This window comes from Sitodiplosis mosellana, unplaced genomic scaffold (assembly GCF_009176505.1).
Source record: "Sitodiplosis mosellana isolate CC-2019 unplaced genomic scaffold, AAFC_SMos_1.0 Smas_scaffold_6226, whole genome shotgun sequence".
NCBI lineage: Eukaryota > Metazoa > Arthropoda > Insecta > Diptera > Cecidomyiidae > Sitodiplosis > Sitodiplosis mosellana.
The window spans coordinates 6,933,793-6,954,380 of NW_022601467.1; the positions used below are offsets into that span (position 1 = coordinate 6,933,793).

At 37.0% G+C, this 20,588-nt stretch overlaps 2 protein-coding genes across 6 annotated transcripts in view; both read left to right on the top strand.

Annotated features, from left to right (window-relative positions):
- Window positions 1-914: 914 nt before the first annotated feature.
- Window positions 915-19,589, top strand: LOC129579277 (LIM and SH3 domain protein Lasp). 3 transcript variants are annotated; one of them, XM_055469178.1, is made up of 7 exons: window positions 915-1,819; window positions 7,304-7,398; window positions 15,441-15,573; window positions 15,856-15,991; window positions 16,669-17,400; window positions 17,838-18,064; window positions 18,195-19,589. In XM_055469178.1, exons 1-7 carry the CDS (start codon window positions 1,751-1,753, stop codon window positions 18,372-18,374), a joined length of 1,572 nt encoding a protein of 523 aa, XP_055325153.1. In that variant the 5' UTR covers window positions 915-1,750; the 3' UTR covers window positions 18,375-19,589. The 3 variants fall into 3 exon arrangements, with proteins under 3 accessions (XP_055325153.1, XP_055325155.1, XP_055325154.1); XM_055469179.1 differs by having other exon boundaries at window positions 1,071-1,819; window positions 16,669-16,946; window positions 17,999-18,064; XM_055469180.1 differs by lacking the exon at window positions 16,669-17,400.
- A 464-nt stretch (window positions 19,590-20,053) lies between these two features.
- The window catches only part of LOC129579283 (putative mediator of RNA polymerase II transcription subunit 26), a 17,219-nt gene continuing 16,684 nt past the window's right edge, over window positions 20,054-20,588 (top strand). For 2 of the 3 annotated variants that reach the window (XM_055469207.1, XM_055469208.1), the window contains exon 1: window positions 20,054-20,275. In XM_055469207.1, coding sequence (XP_055325182.1) covers window positions 20,122-20,275 — 154 coding nt within the window. In that variant the 5' untranslated portion in view covers window positions 20,054-20,121. The remainder of the gene's footprint in view (window positions 20,276-20,588) is intronic. The other variant, XM_055469209.1, reaches the window with a different exon arrangement.

The window sequence follows — 20,588 nt, forward strand, 5'->3', positions numbered from 1 at the left end:
AAACGAACGAACCAACGAACGAACGTTTTAATGTACGAATCAAGCGTATTTGTGAGAGATGCGTTCATTTAAACAATTTCCGCTGGGTGCGCTCATTGTTTCACCTACTAAATAGGAAAGTTAAACAAAGGGAACACATAAGACGGATCTGGGTTGGTTATTGATTTAAATGATCAATATAAATTGAGATTTTCTTCATTTGAATTATTCAAATTATATTTTTATGATGTTCGTTTGAACGGAGAGAATAAAAAAGATGGAAAACTCAAGTTCAGTTGTGATCAAAACATTTAGCCGAGATAACAACCGTTCAAAAGCACATAAAACTTTAGCGAATGCAAAGAACCCAAAGATGTAAAAAGGGAGACTCATTCGATACAAATGAAGTGATGATATTTTCGAATTTATATGATTCTATTGTGGTTTCATTTCTAATGAAAAATGGTAAATATGCGATAAAATTGCAACCATATTGAATGAAGAACATATTTATTACGATAAAACCAATTGAAACGAAATGAACAAATATTGGCCGCGTATAACCTATTGATACAATGTACGTGCTTCCATCTATCGTACGAATATCAGAGTGTTGGCAAACTCAAATGCGGCTCTTCAGAGACCATTCATCCGATGAGAAGAAGTAAGTGATCTGCTTCCCAAAATGCATGCGATCCGGTGTTTTTCTTTCATTTTATTTTCTTTTCTTCTTGTAATATAAATAGTGTAGAAAAAGAACCCCACCAATTCGATGAATCGAATCAAAGGCGCGCACGATAAAAAGTGAACTCGATGCGCCATCATCTATTGAGCTTAAGTGACTGGAACTGGAACTTATGTCGTTCGCACTCTTTTACGGATACACAGACACACAAACACCAATGAACACAACAACAACAGTAGAAAAAAAAGCCATACACACGCATCACAGCACACAACAACAACCGAATAAACACAACGCGCACGAGAGAGAATATATGTGTGTACACGGAGTGTAAGAAAGAAGCCGCAACAACAACAACAACAAGACTGGGAATAGCACAAAAACTATTTGGCTACAGTTAAGCGGCATTCAGTGTATACCTCATTCGTGTTTAATCCGTCATCAAGTTGTGTTTAGTGAGTATCGTTTCCGTATCAAAGTTAGCCGATAGACGTGCCTTGTTGATTTTCTCTCTCTTGCTTACACACGGTGTAATTCCAAACGGCTCTCTGGCTGCAGCAGCAGAAAAAAATTCACCCAAAGACAACACAACAAGAGAAGAGAAAAAAAACCGTATCCATTCAGTTTGGCAAAGTGTAAAAAGGAGGATCGTACACCCAGAGTAAAACCGACAATCAGTTTTATCGTACGCCACCAACCAAAATTTTGTTTTATTCAAGACGTTTGTGTTCATTCTGCGGCGCATAGAATCTTCTCAAAAACCGAAAATTCACAGAATTACAGTGTTTGTGCGTGTGGTGATCTTCTAGGAACCAAATACAGCGGAATCGATTTCGAAAGTGCGGCAAATATTACAAATGTGTGTTGAAATTCTCGAATGAAAAATATTTAATTAAGCTATAGAGCAGCTGCAAAAAATTCGCTAAAAGTATATCTATACCGATAGACGCAAGCTGCTGCGTGTGTTCGTGTGTGTTTGTGCAAAAGAATAAAATAAAATTCGTCGATAAAAATTAAATTTCACACATTGGATATCAGCTATCGATTAATTGGAACCAAAAGGAATACAACGCAAACTGAGTCAAGATGAATAAAAATTGCGCACGGTGTACGAAGATTGTTTATCCGATCGAAGAGTTGAAATGTTTGGACAAGGTTAGTGCTTAAAATTCATTTCGAAGAATATATACATGCGAGCGAAGGAGACAGAAAAAAAAACAGAATTTTGTATACAATTTACGTTTCTTGCTTTTGCTTGCTTGTTCGCTCCAAAATTCCGTGTAGTCAAAACACCACAGCACACATTATTTGATTTCGTTCCGCTCTGCTCTGAAGTTCAATGTTTGAATTGATTTTTAACGTTGTTTGCGTCACACCGCGCCACGAATGCACCGCGAGTACAAATGAAATTTGTGTGTTGCATTCGGGTGCTCGGGTGCAGTACAGGCATTTAATTCCAGTTTGAATTCCAATTGAATATGATGTATGCAAATTTGATAAATGATTAAAAAAATTGACTGAAAAGAAGGGAAAAAAACAACATCAAACATGACACATATCAAACCCGAATATTATAACATGATTGACGACTGAAGAACAAGAGAAGGACACACGAATAAATCCAGGGGAATTGATGAGAAGAACAAGAAGGGAAAAAAATCATAAACAAATACAAGGCGTTCTAGCGCGAATTGGGCGAGAGACCAAAGCAAAAGGCAGAGACACTCAAAAACAAGAAATGTCTGTATACACAATGAAAAATCAGTGTAAATGTTTTCTAGCTGATGTCGGCGTATATCCACACATCATTCGGGAAAAAACATTCGCCTGAAAATCTGTTGCATCTGCAGTATCCGTGTGTCTGTATGTGTGTGTATGCCAGTATTCTCATTGCCTTCCGACAAACGGTCGCGGTCTATGGAAAACCAAAGAGACACAACACAGACACATACACACATGCCCAAACCGACAAGCAGACAGACAATTTTCATCGCATTTGGGTGCTGCTCACTGCTCAACAGTGTCTCGCTCTTTCTCTCTCTCTCTCTCTCTCTCTCTCTGTCGTTCGCTTCACTCGCTCAAGACCTGTGTGCACACAGTGCACACATATATTATTCACGATGTCGGTATATTATATTGCCGCCGTTCAATTGAACGGCCAGAGAGATGAGACACTCTCTGCGTTTGTCTGCGTCGCACACTCGATATTCTTTATACCCATTTATATTCTCATTGTGCGGGGATCGGGCGTGTGTGAACACACCAGCTAAAGAAGACAGAAATACACGAGAGAGCAACACACGAAAATAAAATAAGAATCACTTTTAAGCGAAAATAGTAAATGTATTGGATGTGAGTGTTAGCCGACACAAATGCTGAACCATGTCTGTGTGACTGTGTGCTTTTTGTTGCTGCTGCTACTCAGCTACTTTTGCTGTTACTCCAGAGCGTTCGACCAAGAGATAGGTCGTTGCAACGGTGTATGAGTGTATGCGGTAACATTTGTGCTCGATTGCTTGCCTGCGCTGAAGATGTGATCGTAATCACGATACTTTAACGCACCAACACATCCATACACAGAGAGAGGAAGAGAGAGAGAGCAATCGTCATTGCACACGACCGAGCATTGAGAGACAGAGAGAGAGAGAGAGAGAGAGAGAGAGAGAGAGAGAGAGAGAGAGAGAGAGATACAGCCAGTTTGATTCAAGAGAACAGAAGCAATAATAATTTGTCTTTTTGTATTTAGATGCCAAAGTGAAGGCGTATTTTATTTCATGACACTCGAAACAATGATCATAACTCAATTAAAATAAAAATCCATGGAATGCCAACGAAAAATGCGAACTAAATTAATCACAGACTAGCAAAAAGATATACGATGCTACACTAGTAGATGGGCGCATCACAACAGCAACGACGACAACGACGAAAAAAAATTTCGTTGACTACGAAATATATAGTCACGGTTCACTAACTGTTCCGATACACCGAAAAAAGAACACGCTCAACCAACTGATAGTTATTCAAATGAACGCTAATTAAAAACATTCATTTCTTTGGCTATTTTGCATCGGCCATTATTAATAGAAATACTTAATTGCATTTTTATCTCACTCTTACGCTCTCAGTCGTTTTGGTCATTCGTTTTGGTCATTCGTTTGGGCGCGCGCGCAAAAAATCAAGCAACACTCACACACAACAAACCACAGAAATGCAGCATTGTTTGTTGCAAGAACGCAGCAATGAAACGCATGACTGGCGTGTATTGTTTTACAAAATAGACATGTTTCATTCGGTTGAGACAGCAAAATATTTTTTTATTGGTCATTACCATTCTCTCTATCTGTCTTTCTCTCTCTCTCTCTTTCGCTGTTATATGTTATCCGATCTAATTTTGTTATTCTTTTTTCTTGGTTAAATTCTTTGCAAAAATGACCCGAAATCAAATGGCCGCAAAAATAGAATGCTCAGTATTTGTAAATTGAAACCGAAGCGGTTTTTAATTCGTGCGCTCATTTATGCTGTGGTGCGTACAAATGTTGTTTTATTTTACTGTTTTCGGTCAATGACGAAAGGTGTGCAGAAAATATTTTGGCATTTGCTCGGATTTTTGTGCTGTTGTTGGTGTTATTGTTATTTGTGTGCGCCTCTTTCCACATGGTTTTACCTTGACCTTACTCAAGCTGTAATCAGCAAAAATACCAATTTTAAAATTTCTCGCTTCTATTTTCGTGCAGCCGTTCGTTCATCCGTTCGATTCATTCATTCGGTTGCCCAACCCAATGATTCCATTGCGTCCATAGAGCCGTAATTGAACGTTATGAATCTATTGCATGAGAACAAAGACAATTGAAGGGAAAAAAAATAGTATAGAGAGAACGATGCACATTCTTTTGGTATTTTCATGCTCAACAAAACTCAGACGCATGTCGGCAATGCGTCCAACAATGAGCACACCATGATTTTGTTTGATTTTTATTTTCTTTTGCTGCAGCAGAAAATACTGTTCTTTTTTTTCGTTGCTGTTGCCGTTGTTTCCTTTTGGAGTCGTTGCTCTTTCGCGCCGATTGCATCAAACATAAGGAGTGTTCAAGCACCTTAATGCCAGCCTTCTGCAAGCTAATTTATTTTGATATTTTTTCTTTTTCTTTTATGTATTTGTATGTCCCTCTCTATTTTACGTAAAATTTCGTTTTATTCCATCAAAATTTGCGCAAAAATATCACATTCCAAATATGATAAATAACAGCTAGAGAAAAAGAATGAAAAAGTCCATTCCGGCTGTGGTGTTCTATGCAAACAAAGAGACCGTTGCATGGATGGTGTGAAAGAACCAACAATATATTAGTTTTTTTTTTCTGACACAATAATCCGCAACTGTGATACGCAAACGGCCTTTATAACGACATGTTTTTGAAAATAAAAAAGTCTTTCTATTCTGTTCAATGGCGAATACCGTTCGGTATTATTTCATTTGTTTATTATATCGTTAGTTTTTTTTTTGTCGAAAGAATGCATAAATTATAAACGAACCACGATACTTTTGCTTCATTAGAATCGCAATGATCTCATGAAGCGTGATTTTTCGTTTTTTTTTTTCGTATGTTATTCTCAAGTCGCGAAACGCATACGTTGAGCGCCGTCACTTTGAGGCGATGTCTACATGTACGTGTATATATACATATATTTTTAAATACTTCTGTCGAATCGTTGCGCGTATATGGTAAATGAATGCTTTTTTCTCTGTTCCTTTTTGAATGTGATATTTTTTGTTCTCCCACTCTCTCGCTCTACACTCGTAAATGAGTTAGTAATAATAAGTATTCAAATGACGAATGCCATGGAAATGTTGTGTTGCACAATTGGTACAATCACAAAAGAAAGAAACTTTATGAAAATCTGTTGCGAATTCGTTTCTTCATTTTTGGAATTTTTTATTTGTAAATGAGCGCCGAGTAGGTCGATTTTGGTGAAATTGTGAATTTTCGTGTTTTTTTCTTCTTCTTCTTCCACTCATAAAGCACCGATTCACAGCTGTACGCTCCCAATTCCATCACCATTATCACAAAGTCAGTTGAGCTAATTTCTTTGTCAATTTCTTCAGCTTCGGTATGTTTGCGCTTGTTTCTCTTTTCTCACTACCTTTCGGTGTCGGGCGAGAAAATATTCGAGCCGAATTTTGATTTAGGCGAACATTTTTGGCATCGTCACCGTCACAAATTTTAAATTCGTTTCAATTCAATGGTTTTGCGTTGATTCACAGAGAAAAATTTGAAATATTTCTCACACACATAGCCCTAAGAGAGAGAGAGAGAAAGGAAAAAACAAAAATAATACAAAAGGCGATCACAATTTCATGGCATAAACTTCGCATGAGCTGTGTGTCAAGCGATAAATTTCAACATTTTCCAAAATTGGCGTGCAGCGTCATTTCTTTCATAAATACATCACAGCCGAACTGAAGAATGATGCGAGAGAGAAAAAGAGAAAAAAAAATAATGGAAAGGGAGAACAAAGCACCGAAAATAATATTTGTAGTGAGCGACTTTGATTTTTTTTTTCTTCTTCTCTTCACTTATGTCTTGTGTACATACAAAATATTCGACATTCGGTTTTTAATGCGTTTCACACGTATTAATAAGCAGCCAAACAGCCGGACGTTTGAGAAAATATGGGAAAAATTGTTTTGCTCAACGTACGTGTTTGCTGATTATTTACCGTAGATTGTTTCCGTCTTTTGTCAACTGACAAATTTACGACACTCAGTTTGATCATTTTTCGTCTAACAACCTTTCTGCACACGGGCACAAAAGAGCGGGCAAGCAAAAAGCAGGAACTAGCACAAACACACGAAAAAAAAGTGTAACATCAATTTGATGTAAATTAAGGCTCGTTCTCTCCATGGGGAGAAGTTGTGTCGAATTGAAACAACGTGCATTTCATTGGAGACAGTCGTATATAGTTTTGGGGCGTGAAGTATTCAGTGAACCGAACACCACATATCATGCAAACAGAACAGAAAAGAACGAAAATAGAAACATGTCATAAATGCCCATAAATATTGTGGATGATCCAAATGAACTGCTAAAATATTCATTTTCGCCTCGATCTAATGAACATTCGATACATACGTACTGATAGGCATTTATATTTCATATGAGAATTTTTGGATTTCGCATATGCTATCTACTAATCAGGCTTATCGTCGAACGTTTATCGCCTGTGTTATCTAATGGCTGACAGAACGTTGTCGTCGTCGTCGTCGTTGTTGTTTTTAATATATATTTTTTCTTTCAACAGCGGAAATCACATTTTGAAATTCCATAATAAATACTACGCGCCGACGAAATACCATTGGAATTTATCATGTGATTAGAGCCACTCACCTAGAATACGCGATTCGACTTAAAATACCAACTTGCTATCGTCACATGCACATTGGAAACTTTCTCCATTGTCCAGTAGTCAAAAGATTGTCTTTTTTTACATATATTTCTGAGATTTTGTTTCTTCTTTCTTCTGTCGTTTTTGTTTTGAGTGCATTGTTGTTTTTCTGTCTTTTTTCCTTCTTTTTCAAATAAGATTTTTTTTCTGTTTTGTTTTCTTTTTTGACTTATGTTCCCTGTTTTCTCTTTACAGACATGGCACAAAACATGCTTCAAATGTCACGAGTGTGGCATGACGCTGAACATGAAAACATACAAAGGGTTCAACAAACTACCATACTGTGAGGCGTAAGTATTCATTGCATTTGACTACTGCAGAGTCAATAAATTTGGTGTTAAAATTCCTTTTCGGAGCAGTACGACGTAAGAGAGTCAGAGACAGAGACCGGAGAAAAAAAGAAACCGAAATGACAACTCGGAGAAATATATATACATCTGGATATAGTCAAATGGCAGGAAATGTCGGAATCCACAATAGTTCTGATTCATTAGACAATCGGATTAAAACTATTTAATGTAATTCCGATTCCAGCATACCAACAGATATACAAATATATCATCAAATTCATAATGATCAACTTTTAACCATACGAACGCATCAAATGTAATTGATTTTAATAATTCAATGATTTAGTTCCGTTCGGCTGGTTGGCTGGAACGTCAACGGGTAAATATGGTTTTGTGGTGTGCATACACAAGCAACCATAATTTCATAAGCAGCCGTGGCAGCGGCGACGGCAGATTCATTTCATATCGAAATGCATTGCGTCCAAAGGCATTTTCAGTGAGCGCACACCAATGTTCTAAACATTTCATATGGAGTCTGCCACTATCTCTGGCGTTGGTTTTTTTTGTTCTCTTTCTCGCATCGACCGCCTTTTTGCGTCGAGTTTTGATTCAAATATTCATTGAATTCAATTGATGTGAATTTAATGAACCGATTACATTATACTTATTATAATACGTTGCGTGTGCCCGCTTTTCCGACGGCTACAAGCTCTCGTTCTCTCTATTTATCTTTCTCTCGTTCTCGCAGCAGATAAACGAATCCGATCCGAATGGAACACAAATGAGCAACAGCGTTTTCAATCAAACCAGTAATTTCAATGTAATCACAAAAATGAATTGGAAATCATAAGCGAATATATATATGTATGTGATTCCTCCGCAATATGTTCGCATTGAGCTTTATGGAGTGGAAGAAAAAGAAGCAAAATCAAATGATAAGACCGAAATGTATATGACGATGACGACGGAGTCGAATAACCATTGTCTAAAGTGCTTTTTGGCGATGATAACAGCGACCAGCAGCAAAAGCAAGGTTTTTCGAATCAATTACGATAATACGATTGTAAGAACAAACGAACACTGACTTTAACCTCGAAATCGCCCATAAATCAAACCATAAAACAAAATACGTACAATGTATCGTAGATATTCAAATGTTAATGCAAGTGAATTTACATTTTGCAAATTTATTCGATCTTAATTCTGGGAAGAACAGTTTTATAAATATAACTGTTTGTTCCTTAATTCAATCTCCCCAGTGAGATCCGGTAACATTAGGAACAGAAAGAGAGGGAGAGAGAGAGAGAGCAGCTCACGAACAGAATTAACCTTAGCAAATGCAATTTAAGGCATAATCGCCAATGAATAATTCCGAATAAAGAAAGAATGATCACGCTGAAAATGGATATTGTAGTTTTCAGTTGTCTACGATCATCATAATTTTCGCCTGTATTAGAACCCACTAGAAATTACGTAAACCGCCCGACAGATTATATGTATTGCCCGTAATAAAATGCGCCGACTCTGCCGATTCATCGTAGCGCTGCTCAACTGAATTTCAAGAACAGGCATACCCACCCATGTTTTATCTATAGCGCAAAGAAATAAAAATAATATGCAATGACTCACTTTTGATAAACTATGCGAAGGGTAAATGTTTCTCCTTATCAGCTGCTCTTTTATTCGACGCGCATTGAATATATGTGTCAACTGATAGTGAAATTTGAATCAACGCGACACATAAATTTCGCCGAAAAAAACCGGCAGAATATCGCTTGGAAATGAAAAAAAAAATGGAGAAAAATAAATCTATAGAGTTAAACTGTGAAATAATGGAATTTCATAAAGTGGTAGCGTACTCGTTTCGTTTATATCGGCATAACATACTGAATACCGAGTATCGTGCCTACTATGTACAGTAGAACAATGGGTAAAAATTCACTGAATCATCCGCTTGTGTTGATTAATGGTTTGTGTATTCAGTTTCATTTTCATTTCAGTTGTTTGTCGTGTAGAGACAGAGAAAGAGAGTAGAGTGCATCCGAATTTCTATATTACAAATGAAAATGCGAATGCGAATGCACTTCGAAACGAGAATTGTGTGCGGGCGGGTGGTGTGACAACAAACTCCAACGACGTTGTTACTACATTTCGAATGAATTTGAAAGCCGTTTTCAATTCAAATGGAAACCGAAAATTGAATGGAAATGGGCATTGGGTCAACAGCCAGATGCGTGTATATGCCTTTTTTAATTGCATAGTCACACACACACACACACACACACACACACTTCTCTGCAAAGTAACCATCCCGAAAATAACAATAAAAAAAATAAAAAACCAGCAACAACAACAACGGCAACCAAATCCAAAATGAAAACGAATACACTCTGCAAAGCCACATGAATCCCATTGACCTAATATGGTAATGGCTAGAATGGTTTTGATTGAATGCAAATTTAAACAAATTTCAACATGGATAATATTTTATTTACTGCACAAAAACCGCATTGGTCTGCTTCTGGTGCTCTCAGCTCGGCGTGGCTCGCGAGCGACTGAGCCCATGTGTGTTTGTGTTTGTATGTGTGATTGTTTGTGTTTTTTTCTTCCATCTCATTTTTGTTGTTGCATTTGTTGTCGTCGCCGTCGCCGTCGTCGTCGTCGTTGCTCGGTTTCATTGTTGTTTTCATTTTGCGTAAAATAGCGGAAGACAGCCTAATATGGACGATGACTGCGTTTGTATTTATGGAAAATGAAAGTTGAAGCGAACGCGTTTGCACATTGAATGAGCATGAGAGAGCAACTAAAACATGATGCAAACATCAACCAGACAATATGATAATTAAATCATAAAGAAAGGCTTTCACATGGCTGCAACATTAATCCGAATCGGAGAGTTAGAGAGAAGCAGCAGCAGCAGCAGCAGCAGCAGCACACGACTACAAAGTTTTTAAAAACGTGCCGAAGAATATATGTATCTATGAAATATCGCAGCCGCTTATTTCAATTACATAAATGGAAAAATCAAACGAAACTGATTATTGTGTATGAATAAGGCGCGCACGCACGTCCATTCGCGCGATTAACGAAATGAATACGGTAAACACACACACATCACCGCAAAATGCATTAAACAGTCAGTCCCGACAGAAAAGGAAACACTTGACGGTTGACAACGTTAAGGATGCTGCGTTGTTGTTGTTTGTGTTTTCTGTCTCTTTATTATTTCAATGAATTCACGTCAAAATATACATCATATTTCAAAATAGAGTTATGAACCGACGCATAGATCGCCTGTCGATCTTATTTCTGGTGCTAAATGAAGTTGTAGTGGCTTCATTGTTATGCTAAACACTGTCATTGACTGTTTACACGCAAACGAACAACAAACGCGCGAACAAAAGCTGAATGCCTGAACCGAAAAAAATGTTGCAAAAAAATAAGATACGAAGCCGAGCCACACACAAATAGCAACAGCAAAGTTTCACTTTGCATTGTGTTTTTGCATGCGACGTCATCGTGTTATCGTAAAAGGAAGAATAAACAAAAAAAATGTTTTTTTTTTCTCTGTTTCTACTGCCGCTGCCATAGCACACGCATTCAATTGAAAATTGAGTGAATGCGCACACAGAGAGTGCAGATAACGCCACTTTAGATGAGGGGATATGCAGACAATTAACACCGAACATTCGTTTCCATCGTGTGGCTCGAGAAACTGTAAAACGCAAACCCATGTGAATGAAGTTCATTGTGTGTAATTTCGTTCGATTGATGAATTACTAGATGGCTTTGTGTGCGCTCATTTTTTTCCCGCTCAATGTTGCCTTACACACACCGTTTTTCTTTCTTCTTCTGTTGATATTGTTGTTCGTTGCCTCGCTTTACTTTCACTTAATGAATTCATTCACAGTAATTGCGGTTTGATTCAGTCGCGCCGCTACTACGCTCGATCACATTGAATGAATTGATTGGATGCCACTCAATGGAATGTCTGCATGTTAATCCGAATTGATGAAAATCCCGTGGCTTCGTTGAAACAAATGAACAGCGGCACCCGAAGACGAAGAAACAGAGAGAAAAAAATGTATAATATCATCATAGAAAAAAAGCATGACTTGCAAATCACTTTGCTTTGATTGGTTTGTGCGAATGTTTTTATGGTGATTAAAATGTGTGCAGTCAAAATGTTTGCGTCATTCGATTTCAACGCATATCCGCGCAAAATAAATACTCAAATGTATTTTTATCGTATAAAGAAACCAAAACTGGATGTTGGCACATGGATTTTTATTACGCTCTAAAAAAACGGCAAACTACAATCACGTTGTGTGTTTGTGTGTTATTAAAAATCCATTGTTCTCTCTCCACCTCGACTATTCATTCTACGCTTAGAAGTTCTTAAACCTTAACCGACCAAACCGTATTTCCACTTGAATGTTCCATTCGTTTCCCCCTTTACATTGCCGCATAAGTTGTCACTTACAAATAGATTCTATTCGTTTGTGTTTCTTTCGCTCTGTATCATTTCTGTCGCGCTCCATCTCGCGCTCTCTATCCATATCTTTAACGAATCAGCAATTAATGTGAATAATGTGTAGAGATCTATCGAGATATGTAAGCGAAGAGTAACATTTAGTAGCGAGTAATTTTTGCTGTTGTTGTTGTTGTTGTCCTAATTCAAGTCAGCGTTATTTTTTTTATTCCATTCATACTTCCATGTATTGTTTCAATGGATTGTGAATCACAATTTGCGATCAGAGGAGAAAAGGCCATTTCATAGTTTTATTTTTTTTCCTTTTAGTTAAAACTATGTTGGTGTTATGTATTGCTTTCGCCCGTAATTAGTTGACAAGATAAACTAAAATTAATAAAAGAAAAAAAAACTGGTACAACACTTGTGTGTGTGAAGCAACAAAAGCAATGTATAAACGATAGGTCCAAATGTCTTTAATCAATTTTATTGTTATTGTTACAACAAAAAGTTGCTGTCGTATCCAAAAAAAAGTAACCGTTTTACATGTTTGCAAATTCATTTTCGATCAACAGCGTGATGATTGCGTGCGTCCTCGTCGTCTGATTTTGGTGTTTGTTTTGGCATTCGAGATTGAAATTAAGCATTCCAGTTTTCACTTCGTTACTGATTTTGTATAAGCCCATGTGTGCCACATTGAATTTTTCGAGGCATTGATGAAAAGTCATCGTCGTCGCTATGATTGAATTTCGAATGCAAATACACGGTTTGAAATTGAGTTTAAGTTTGATGGAGAGAAACGAAAGGCGGCACTGCGTTTCTACTCATCGAGCACTTGCTAAATACATTTTCTCGTTCGGACTACTTGATCTAAAAAACCAACGAGATAAATATATGCGAGACGAGTAGAAGTCCAACGAGAGAAGTAACAGCAATAAGAAGAGTTGTAAAAACGTTGTTGATGATGATGTTGTCATCGGTTATTTCGGTCGTTTGAAATTACCCCAAAAAGATACGCTTCATTTCGCATACTCGCCCAAAAATGGCTTGTTTTTGCTTTGTCGCTCAAGCATCCGTCGATGCCATCGACATTCTAAACGTGCTGTATAATTTTACGTCGTCCAAATAGATTTAATGCTCTTCTCTTCTTCTTTTTTCGTTTCATTTTACAATAATCCGCATTGTTTTTTCCTCCTTCGCCGCAAGAATGTCGAATGACGGAAATAAGGAGGGAAACAACAACAAAAATAGCAGCTAGCACACACACACACACACACACACACACACACACACAACGTGCGGTGTGCTTCGTTAGAACTGAATGTATCAAATTGAGCTAAACTTTTAATTAGAATAACTCAGCTAATGAAATATGAATATAGGTTTTGATCTCTTCCATATTTTCCATTTGTTTCTCGTTCGTTAGTCATGAGCGCGGCGAGTGTGTGTGTGTGTGTTTGCTTCTTTTCCCATTTATACATCGCATACAGAAAAATAAAAGCATAAAGCGAGCGAATTTTATTGCAATCTTGCATTATGAACATAAATATAAAAATTGATGAGAACATTGCGTTCAATGATGAAATATTCTATGGTATCGGTTGTGTGCGCATTCTGCATATTTAATAAGACGCAAAGATATATACGCATCGCGTAGAGAAACAAAAACGAAAAAAAACGTATAAAAATGGATTTTCGAATTCAATGCAAATTCCGTGCTCGTTGGCTCAGAGCTTTGTACACGCGCTCGCTCTCGATATGGTGACTATTTTTATTTGTTTTGTTTTTCTCTTCTCGTTTTTTGTTCGATATCCCATAAAAAATTATTACAAATTCGTCGGGCGACGTAATGCAGAGTAACGTTTGGATATTGTTATTGCATCCATGAGAGTGGTTTATTTGTGTTTGTACTGCTGCTGCTGCTGCTGCTGCTGCTGCTGCTGCTGCTGCTGCTGCTGATGATGATGATGATGATGATGCACATGAAACGTGTAACGATTACTCGATTATGTAGTACTACCTATTGAGCGCGCGGCAAATACACATCGTGTTATCATTAGGAGAGCGAAAAAGAGAGCGCGCACGGCAAAACAGCAGTTGCCCTGAGCTGAACGATTTAAAGAGTTTACTTTCTACGGTGTATACGGAGCGATGAACTTATGTACGTTTCTCTGCATCTGATAGCTCATCGCATTAACGTACACAAGATTGCAATGGCGAGCGAACAACGGAACACAAACATCAACGCTATGCGACTAAGCCATAGTCGAGCATGTGTTTAACACTTTGTCAAGAAGCTTCTATGTGCGAGAGGCCAGCATCTTTGATGTTATTGAAAGGAGGTACAGATGCAGCAAGAAGAAACAAAAATCATATAAAGAAAAGAGAAAAGAAATTTCTTCACCGTTTTTAAATTGAATGTAGTTAAACCGAATGGATTCTGTTGCATTTCCTCAACGGAGATGATGATGAAGAAGAAATTATCCTCTGTTATGCCTTTCCAACATTGCTGTTTATTGCAACGTTTTACCCTCCTTGAAAACGCACCCATAGCTATTATCTCGCTGTGCCGTCGTTGTTCTTCTCTTGTTGTTGTTGTTATTGTTGCTATAAAAATGGATACATCTTTCTATGGCCGTATTTGTTGCTCACTCATTGCATTGCAGCTCGGCGCAATCCATTTTCCGAAAACTTTATATAAACAGTTTTATCGTTTGCGCTTTGTGTTTACTCTTCCTCACAATTGTGTGTGTGTGTGTGTGTAAGTACTTGTACTGCAACACACATTCGACTCAATATGCACTCAACGCTAAGTGATGCACATAAGCAACATAATCAGCAACATTATGATCTACATGTTTTTACTTTTAGAACATTTTCTCTCACTCGCTCATGGCGGGTGACTGTGTGCATGTGTGGCTGTGGATTTTATCCATCTCGAATGGTGATAGATAGAACATGTGTACATATAGTTGAATTTAATTTTAAAATGAGTCGTTATTCGGTAAATGAATGGAAAATCGATAAATGTGATACAATGAACACATAACTGCCACGCAACACACTTTTTTTTTTCATCAAGTGTTTGACCATACCAGCCATGTATCGACAGGACTCTACAATTAAATGGACAGCAATTTTCCAGCATGCTTTCACCTTCTCTCTGTCTCTCTCTCTCTTCCTCTCTCTCTCTCTATCTCTCTCTTGCTTTCTGGATGAACATGAAAAGGAATATAGAAAGAAAAAAACTGGATTGTGTAACAGTTTGATTTTATTTCTTTTTTTCTTTGTATGACATACATTTCCTCCCATTTCTAAAGTCGAACAAATATAAATTGAATAGTCTTTAAAATTTCCATCGATTGTGTTCGAAACGATATGATTGCTATTGTCGTTGTCGAGATTAGAACACACACGCGGAATAGTACTACAATTATAGTCCAAGACCACGAATGCTTGAATCGATTTTTTTTCTTTCGTTTCGTGATGTAATTTCTGCTTTCCCCCAGAATATTTGTTTTTCTTCAAAATTTAAAGGTTTTTTCTTTTTTTTTTTTTCAATTTTTTACAGCCACATTCCGAAAGCGAAGGCGACCGCAATCGCTGATACGCCCGAACTCAAACGAATAGCAGAAAATACAAAGATCCAATCGAATGTTATGTACCATGCGGACTTTGAAAAGCAAAAGGGAAAACTGACACAGGTTCGATATTTATTCAAAAATTCATTCTATTTATCAATTATTCAATGGCTGAGGAGAAAAAAAAGAGTAATTTTACCACACACATGCACACTGAGTATGTATCGCCGCCACTCGGAATAAATAAATCAAGTGATTCGCGGGCGTTGAATACCACTTAAAATTCAATATTTCGGAAAAATTTTAATGATTAAATTTGTATGATTATCATCTTCATCTTAATTTTTCTTTTTCTTTCTCTTCTTTTTGGGTTTCGTCTTCTCTTGTTTGTTTGCTCGAGTTTAGGTGGCAGACGATCCGGAAACACTTCGTATGAAACAGAACTCGAAAATCATATCGAATGTTGCATACCATGGTGATTTGGAAAAGAAAGCCGCTATGGAAAAGCAGCGAGAGGTGGCAGAGATCGCCGATAATAGAGGTAATTTGGTTAACTGTTCCTCTTGATTTCGTTTGAAGGCGTTTTTTTAGTTCATATATATAGATTACTTCTCTCGTTAAATTTTGTGCCATTCATCTGGTGTGGCAAAAGTAATTTCGCATTTGCACGCACATCGCGCGCTCGCTTTTAAAATGATGAAGCGCAAGAAACACACAATCAGCACAAGATTTTCGCGAAACAAAAGACTTTATGTTTCGTTTTTTTTTCTTCTCTCAAACCAAAGAGATTTGGCATTATTTTAATTTCATGTTATTTTTTGTGAGCACAACGCTCGTTTTCTGTTAAATTTTTTTCTGTTTTCTTCTACCACATTGCATTTTGTTTAACATTTGTGGTGTGATAAATTGTTTTGTGTGTTCTTCGCGTTCTCTGCCAACTAATCATCATCATCATCATTGTTTTTGTATATTTCATTTGTAATTTTACTCACTATTTCTTTCTCGTCTACCACACCACCATCACCACCATTAGTTTATCATTGAAGACGATTCATTGAAGCCATTGTAACAATTTTTGTGTTTGTCTTCCTTTTTCTTTTTTTTCTCTCTCTCGCTCTCGCTCCCGCTCTGTCATTGTCATGCATTCACTCGACTTTTCGCACCGTCATTCACGTGTCGTGCGCTCGCGTGTGTTCGCGATAATGATGACCATTCCAGACAATGAATCTGAATATTTCTCAGAGACATTAGCCGCTGAATCGTTATCGCAGTATCAACCACAACCAAAGCATGCACAGAATCCCATCGTACCGATTCAGCAATACATGAGCGCACCGCAAAATAGTCAGCAACAAAAATCATTGCAAACGGTAACCACGACACCGTACTCTCAACATGTGAACCATAGTTTGTCACAGCAACAGCAAGCCGGCATTGCCAAGTCAATGATGGCCAACCACAAACCTTCTCAGCAACAGCAGCAGCAGCAGCAGCAACAGCAACAACAACAACAACACCAACACCAACAACACCAACAACAACTTCAACAGCAACTGCAGCAGCAGTACTATGACCAATACGAGAATTACGCACGACCGATCGCACAAAATACGCACACCTACAATAACAACACCATGAATAACATAAACAATAATCATGCGAATATACAAATGGCTTACAATAATGCTCATCATACAGGTGTCCAAGGATATGGTAGTAACAATATTGCCGGAAATAATATTGGGCATGCAAACACCGTTGCATACGGTGTAAATAATCACGTCTACAGTCGGGACTATAGTGCGATGAATTCGAATGCAATTCAAGGAGGAGGAGGAGGAGAAATCGGAAAAATATCAGATTATGATCCTATTACCGATGGACCACGAAATATTCCAAACACCACCCGACCCAGTTCGACTCTCATTTACAGCTCAGATCGTGGAATGGGTAAGAACATAAATACACACACATACATACACATATGAATACGCACCGAACACATACACATTACTGAATAATGCAACGAATTATTGCAACCATCCGCTTGTCGATACACACTTCGACATATTATCAACGTCCAACGTCCTCATTGTTTGAAATATTCATCATTCGTACGGACATCATTTTCAATTTTGAAATTACTTTTCCGTTCTTCGTATGCTTAATGTTTGTTGAAATTGCGGACACAGTCGAATAAAAAATTCAAGCTTTTTCCGTCATAAAGTGCGACTGCCATTTGTGTACTGTGTGCATATGCTTGCACGCTAAATGTGTATATTCTACTTAGCTCTGTTTCTGTGAACCGTGTATATGATACGATAGATACCGTACACAATTCTTTAGCAAATTACATTTTCAAATAAACCGCTTTGCATTTGTTTCAGTTAACAATAGTCAACCGCGAAAGATTGGTTCCGTTGCGGATATCGATCCAATAAACGGTGTATATGGGTCGATGGAATACAACAGTTACGCGCATCAATCACATTCTCAGCCACAACAGCAACCAGCACACCACCACCAATTACACTATGCCCAGCAGCAGCAGCAGCCGCAACCTCAGTCAGCTATTCAACAGAAACCAATTCAAAAGTCAATCTCGTCACAAGTGGTGAGTTCAAGTTGAAGTGCCACAACTGAACATATGCGTAGAATCAAAAAGCTCTCTCTCTCTCTCTCTATTAATTTTCCATATTTTTTCCCGTTCTAATTTTCTTTTGTTTTTCTTTCGGGTTTTGCAGCGCGTGTTTCGAGCTCTGTACGATTATGAGGCACAAGATACCGATGAAGTCAGCTTTACCGAAGGCGATCTGATTTTCGAAGTCGATTCCATTGATGCTGGCTGGATGACAGGCCGTGTTGAGCGCACAGGCCAAACCGGGATGTTACCAGCTAATTATGTCGAACCAGCACACATATAAATCAATTAACGAACACATAAACATTTCTATGTTAATTGGCCACATTATTTCTAATAGCAGAAGGCAAACAGAAACCGATAGTCGACCCACACACATACACACAAATATATATATATATATGCATACACGCTGAGACACAAATAAAAACAACAACACTCACAAAAATAACCGTTTATCCAACGATAATCATCAAGTACTTTATCAATGATAGCCGATTTTCAATTTTCCCAAAATTGTAATCTGATTACAACTATAGCCAATAAGCATAATGACAGCCAATCAAGATGAATATTTGTAACAATTTCCGAAAAGAACAATCGACCTTATCTCAATCCAAATTTTCATTGCATATATAAATACATATATATAAAAGCATTACAACAAGAACAAAAAGGCAAACGTATATATGAATTACAGCATGTTAATCATGTGATGACACAACAATATTACATATGTTAATTGTTATTTATGAAAATAATTCAGCTCAAAATGTAGCCAATACATAAATTTTTATGACTGCATTCAAAGTCGGAAAAAATGGCGTATGGGCAACAGTAATTATGCAGCTCAATAACCTTTATGGAAGAACACAAGACAGAAAAATAGAGGAGAAGAAAGAAGCAACAACAAAAGTGCGCGCAATATAATATTTATTTGGGTTAGCAAGCATATTCAAACTCTCTGTACAATTCGGACTATCGAATTGAATGGACAAATAATGCAATAAAATGAAAAAGAGCGATCAACTGATTCATCCGAAACATTTTCCTTACCCCGAATGGATATACAATTCGAATTTCAATCCGAACTAAGCATTTCCCTATGCACATTGAATGCTTTGGCGATTCAATCATTTTTTTTCTTATTTGATATAATTTATGGAAGGAAAATCGATTCAGGAAAAAAGGAAGAAGCAAAACGCGTCAAATTAAAAATAGAAGAAAACAACAACCAATCAGAAGAATGAATAGCAATTGTGTGCCTTATTTAATAATATTTGTATTTGTATTTATGACTTCAGCATTTTTGGGGATATGATAACAGAAACGAGAAACAAAAAAAAAGCAAATAACTGTTCGTTATTCACATTTTATTTATACACACTATTTTCTTTGATAAGGTTTAAACCAGTTTTGTACTTTGTATAAATAAATAATCAATTAGACAAGGTATTCATATTTCTGCGAAAAAAAAATTTAACAACAAAAGCGAAAATCAATTCGAAGTTTTTTTTTCAATTTCATGCATGCATTCGTTTACATGCGATTTTTTATACACAAACACACACACACACACATACGCAAATTTAAGCCTAACAAAATGAGATAAAAAAAAATACCATCTCCAAAAACCATTTATAATGATAATATTGACCATAATTTAGAGCCTTCAATTAAACAACAGAGTATAGACAATTAATCCTGTGCATAGGTTCAATTCTTTCTTACAACAAAAAAAAACACGTGAATTAAATTTCAATCTATCATATCGCTTTGTTTTTAAGAAGAAAGAAATGTGTAAATAATAAAAAATAAATAAAAAAAAATGGTCAATGGTGTTTTTCTTGTATTGGGACATGAATAAAATGAAAATCGTGGAAATAACAAAGACCCATTTTGGTGTTGTCGCTATTGTAAATAACCCATACAACGTGAAGTTGGCCACAACAAAATGAAAGTGTCAAAATGTCACAATTTAATTGTACGCTGAAAACAAGAACCAAGTGCACACAATTTTCTTAGCAAAAATGTATCGCTTCAGGTTTGAAGAAGTAATTGAAACCACCGTTAGCTATTCGCCACGGAAAAAACTCAAATCACATTGTTTGAACTGTTCCAGAAAGAAAGCAGAGGAAACACTCAAAAGTACGATGTCCGAGCAAACAATTTGTAATACTCAAGGTAATATGGTTGATCAATCGACATTCCTTTCGATTTCATTTGAATATTTTTTATATAATTTCTCTCGTTAACTTGTATGCAATTATTGTGCGACACCAGTATATTCCCATTAGCACGCACATCGTTTGCTCGCTTTTGAGCACACAATTTTCGCGAAACAAAAGACTTTATGTTTCGTTTTTTTTCTTCTCTCAAACCAAAGAGATTTGGCATTATTTTAATTTCATGTTATTTTTTGTGAGCACAACGCTCGTTTTCTGTTTAGTTTTTTTTCTGTTTTCTTCTACCACATTGCATTTTGTTTAACATTTGT

Excerpts from the sequence above, each read along its gene's own strand:
- LOC129579277 (XM_055469178.1), top strand. The coding sequence starts at position 1,751 with ATGAATAAAAATTGCGCACGGTGTACGAAGATTGTTTATCCGATCGAA. Across the intron at positions 1,820-7,303 it reads AGTTGAAATGTTTGGACAAG|ACATGGCACAAAACATGCTT; the intron begins GTTAGTGCTTAA and ends TTCTCTTTACAG. Across the intron at positions 17,401-17,837 it reads CAGCTCAGATCGTGGAATGG|TTAACAATAGTCAACCGCGA; the intron begins GTAAGAACATAA and ends CATTTGTTTCAG.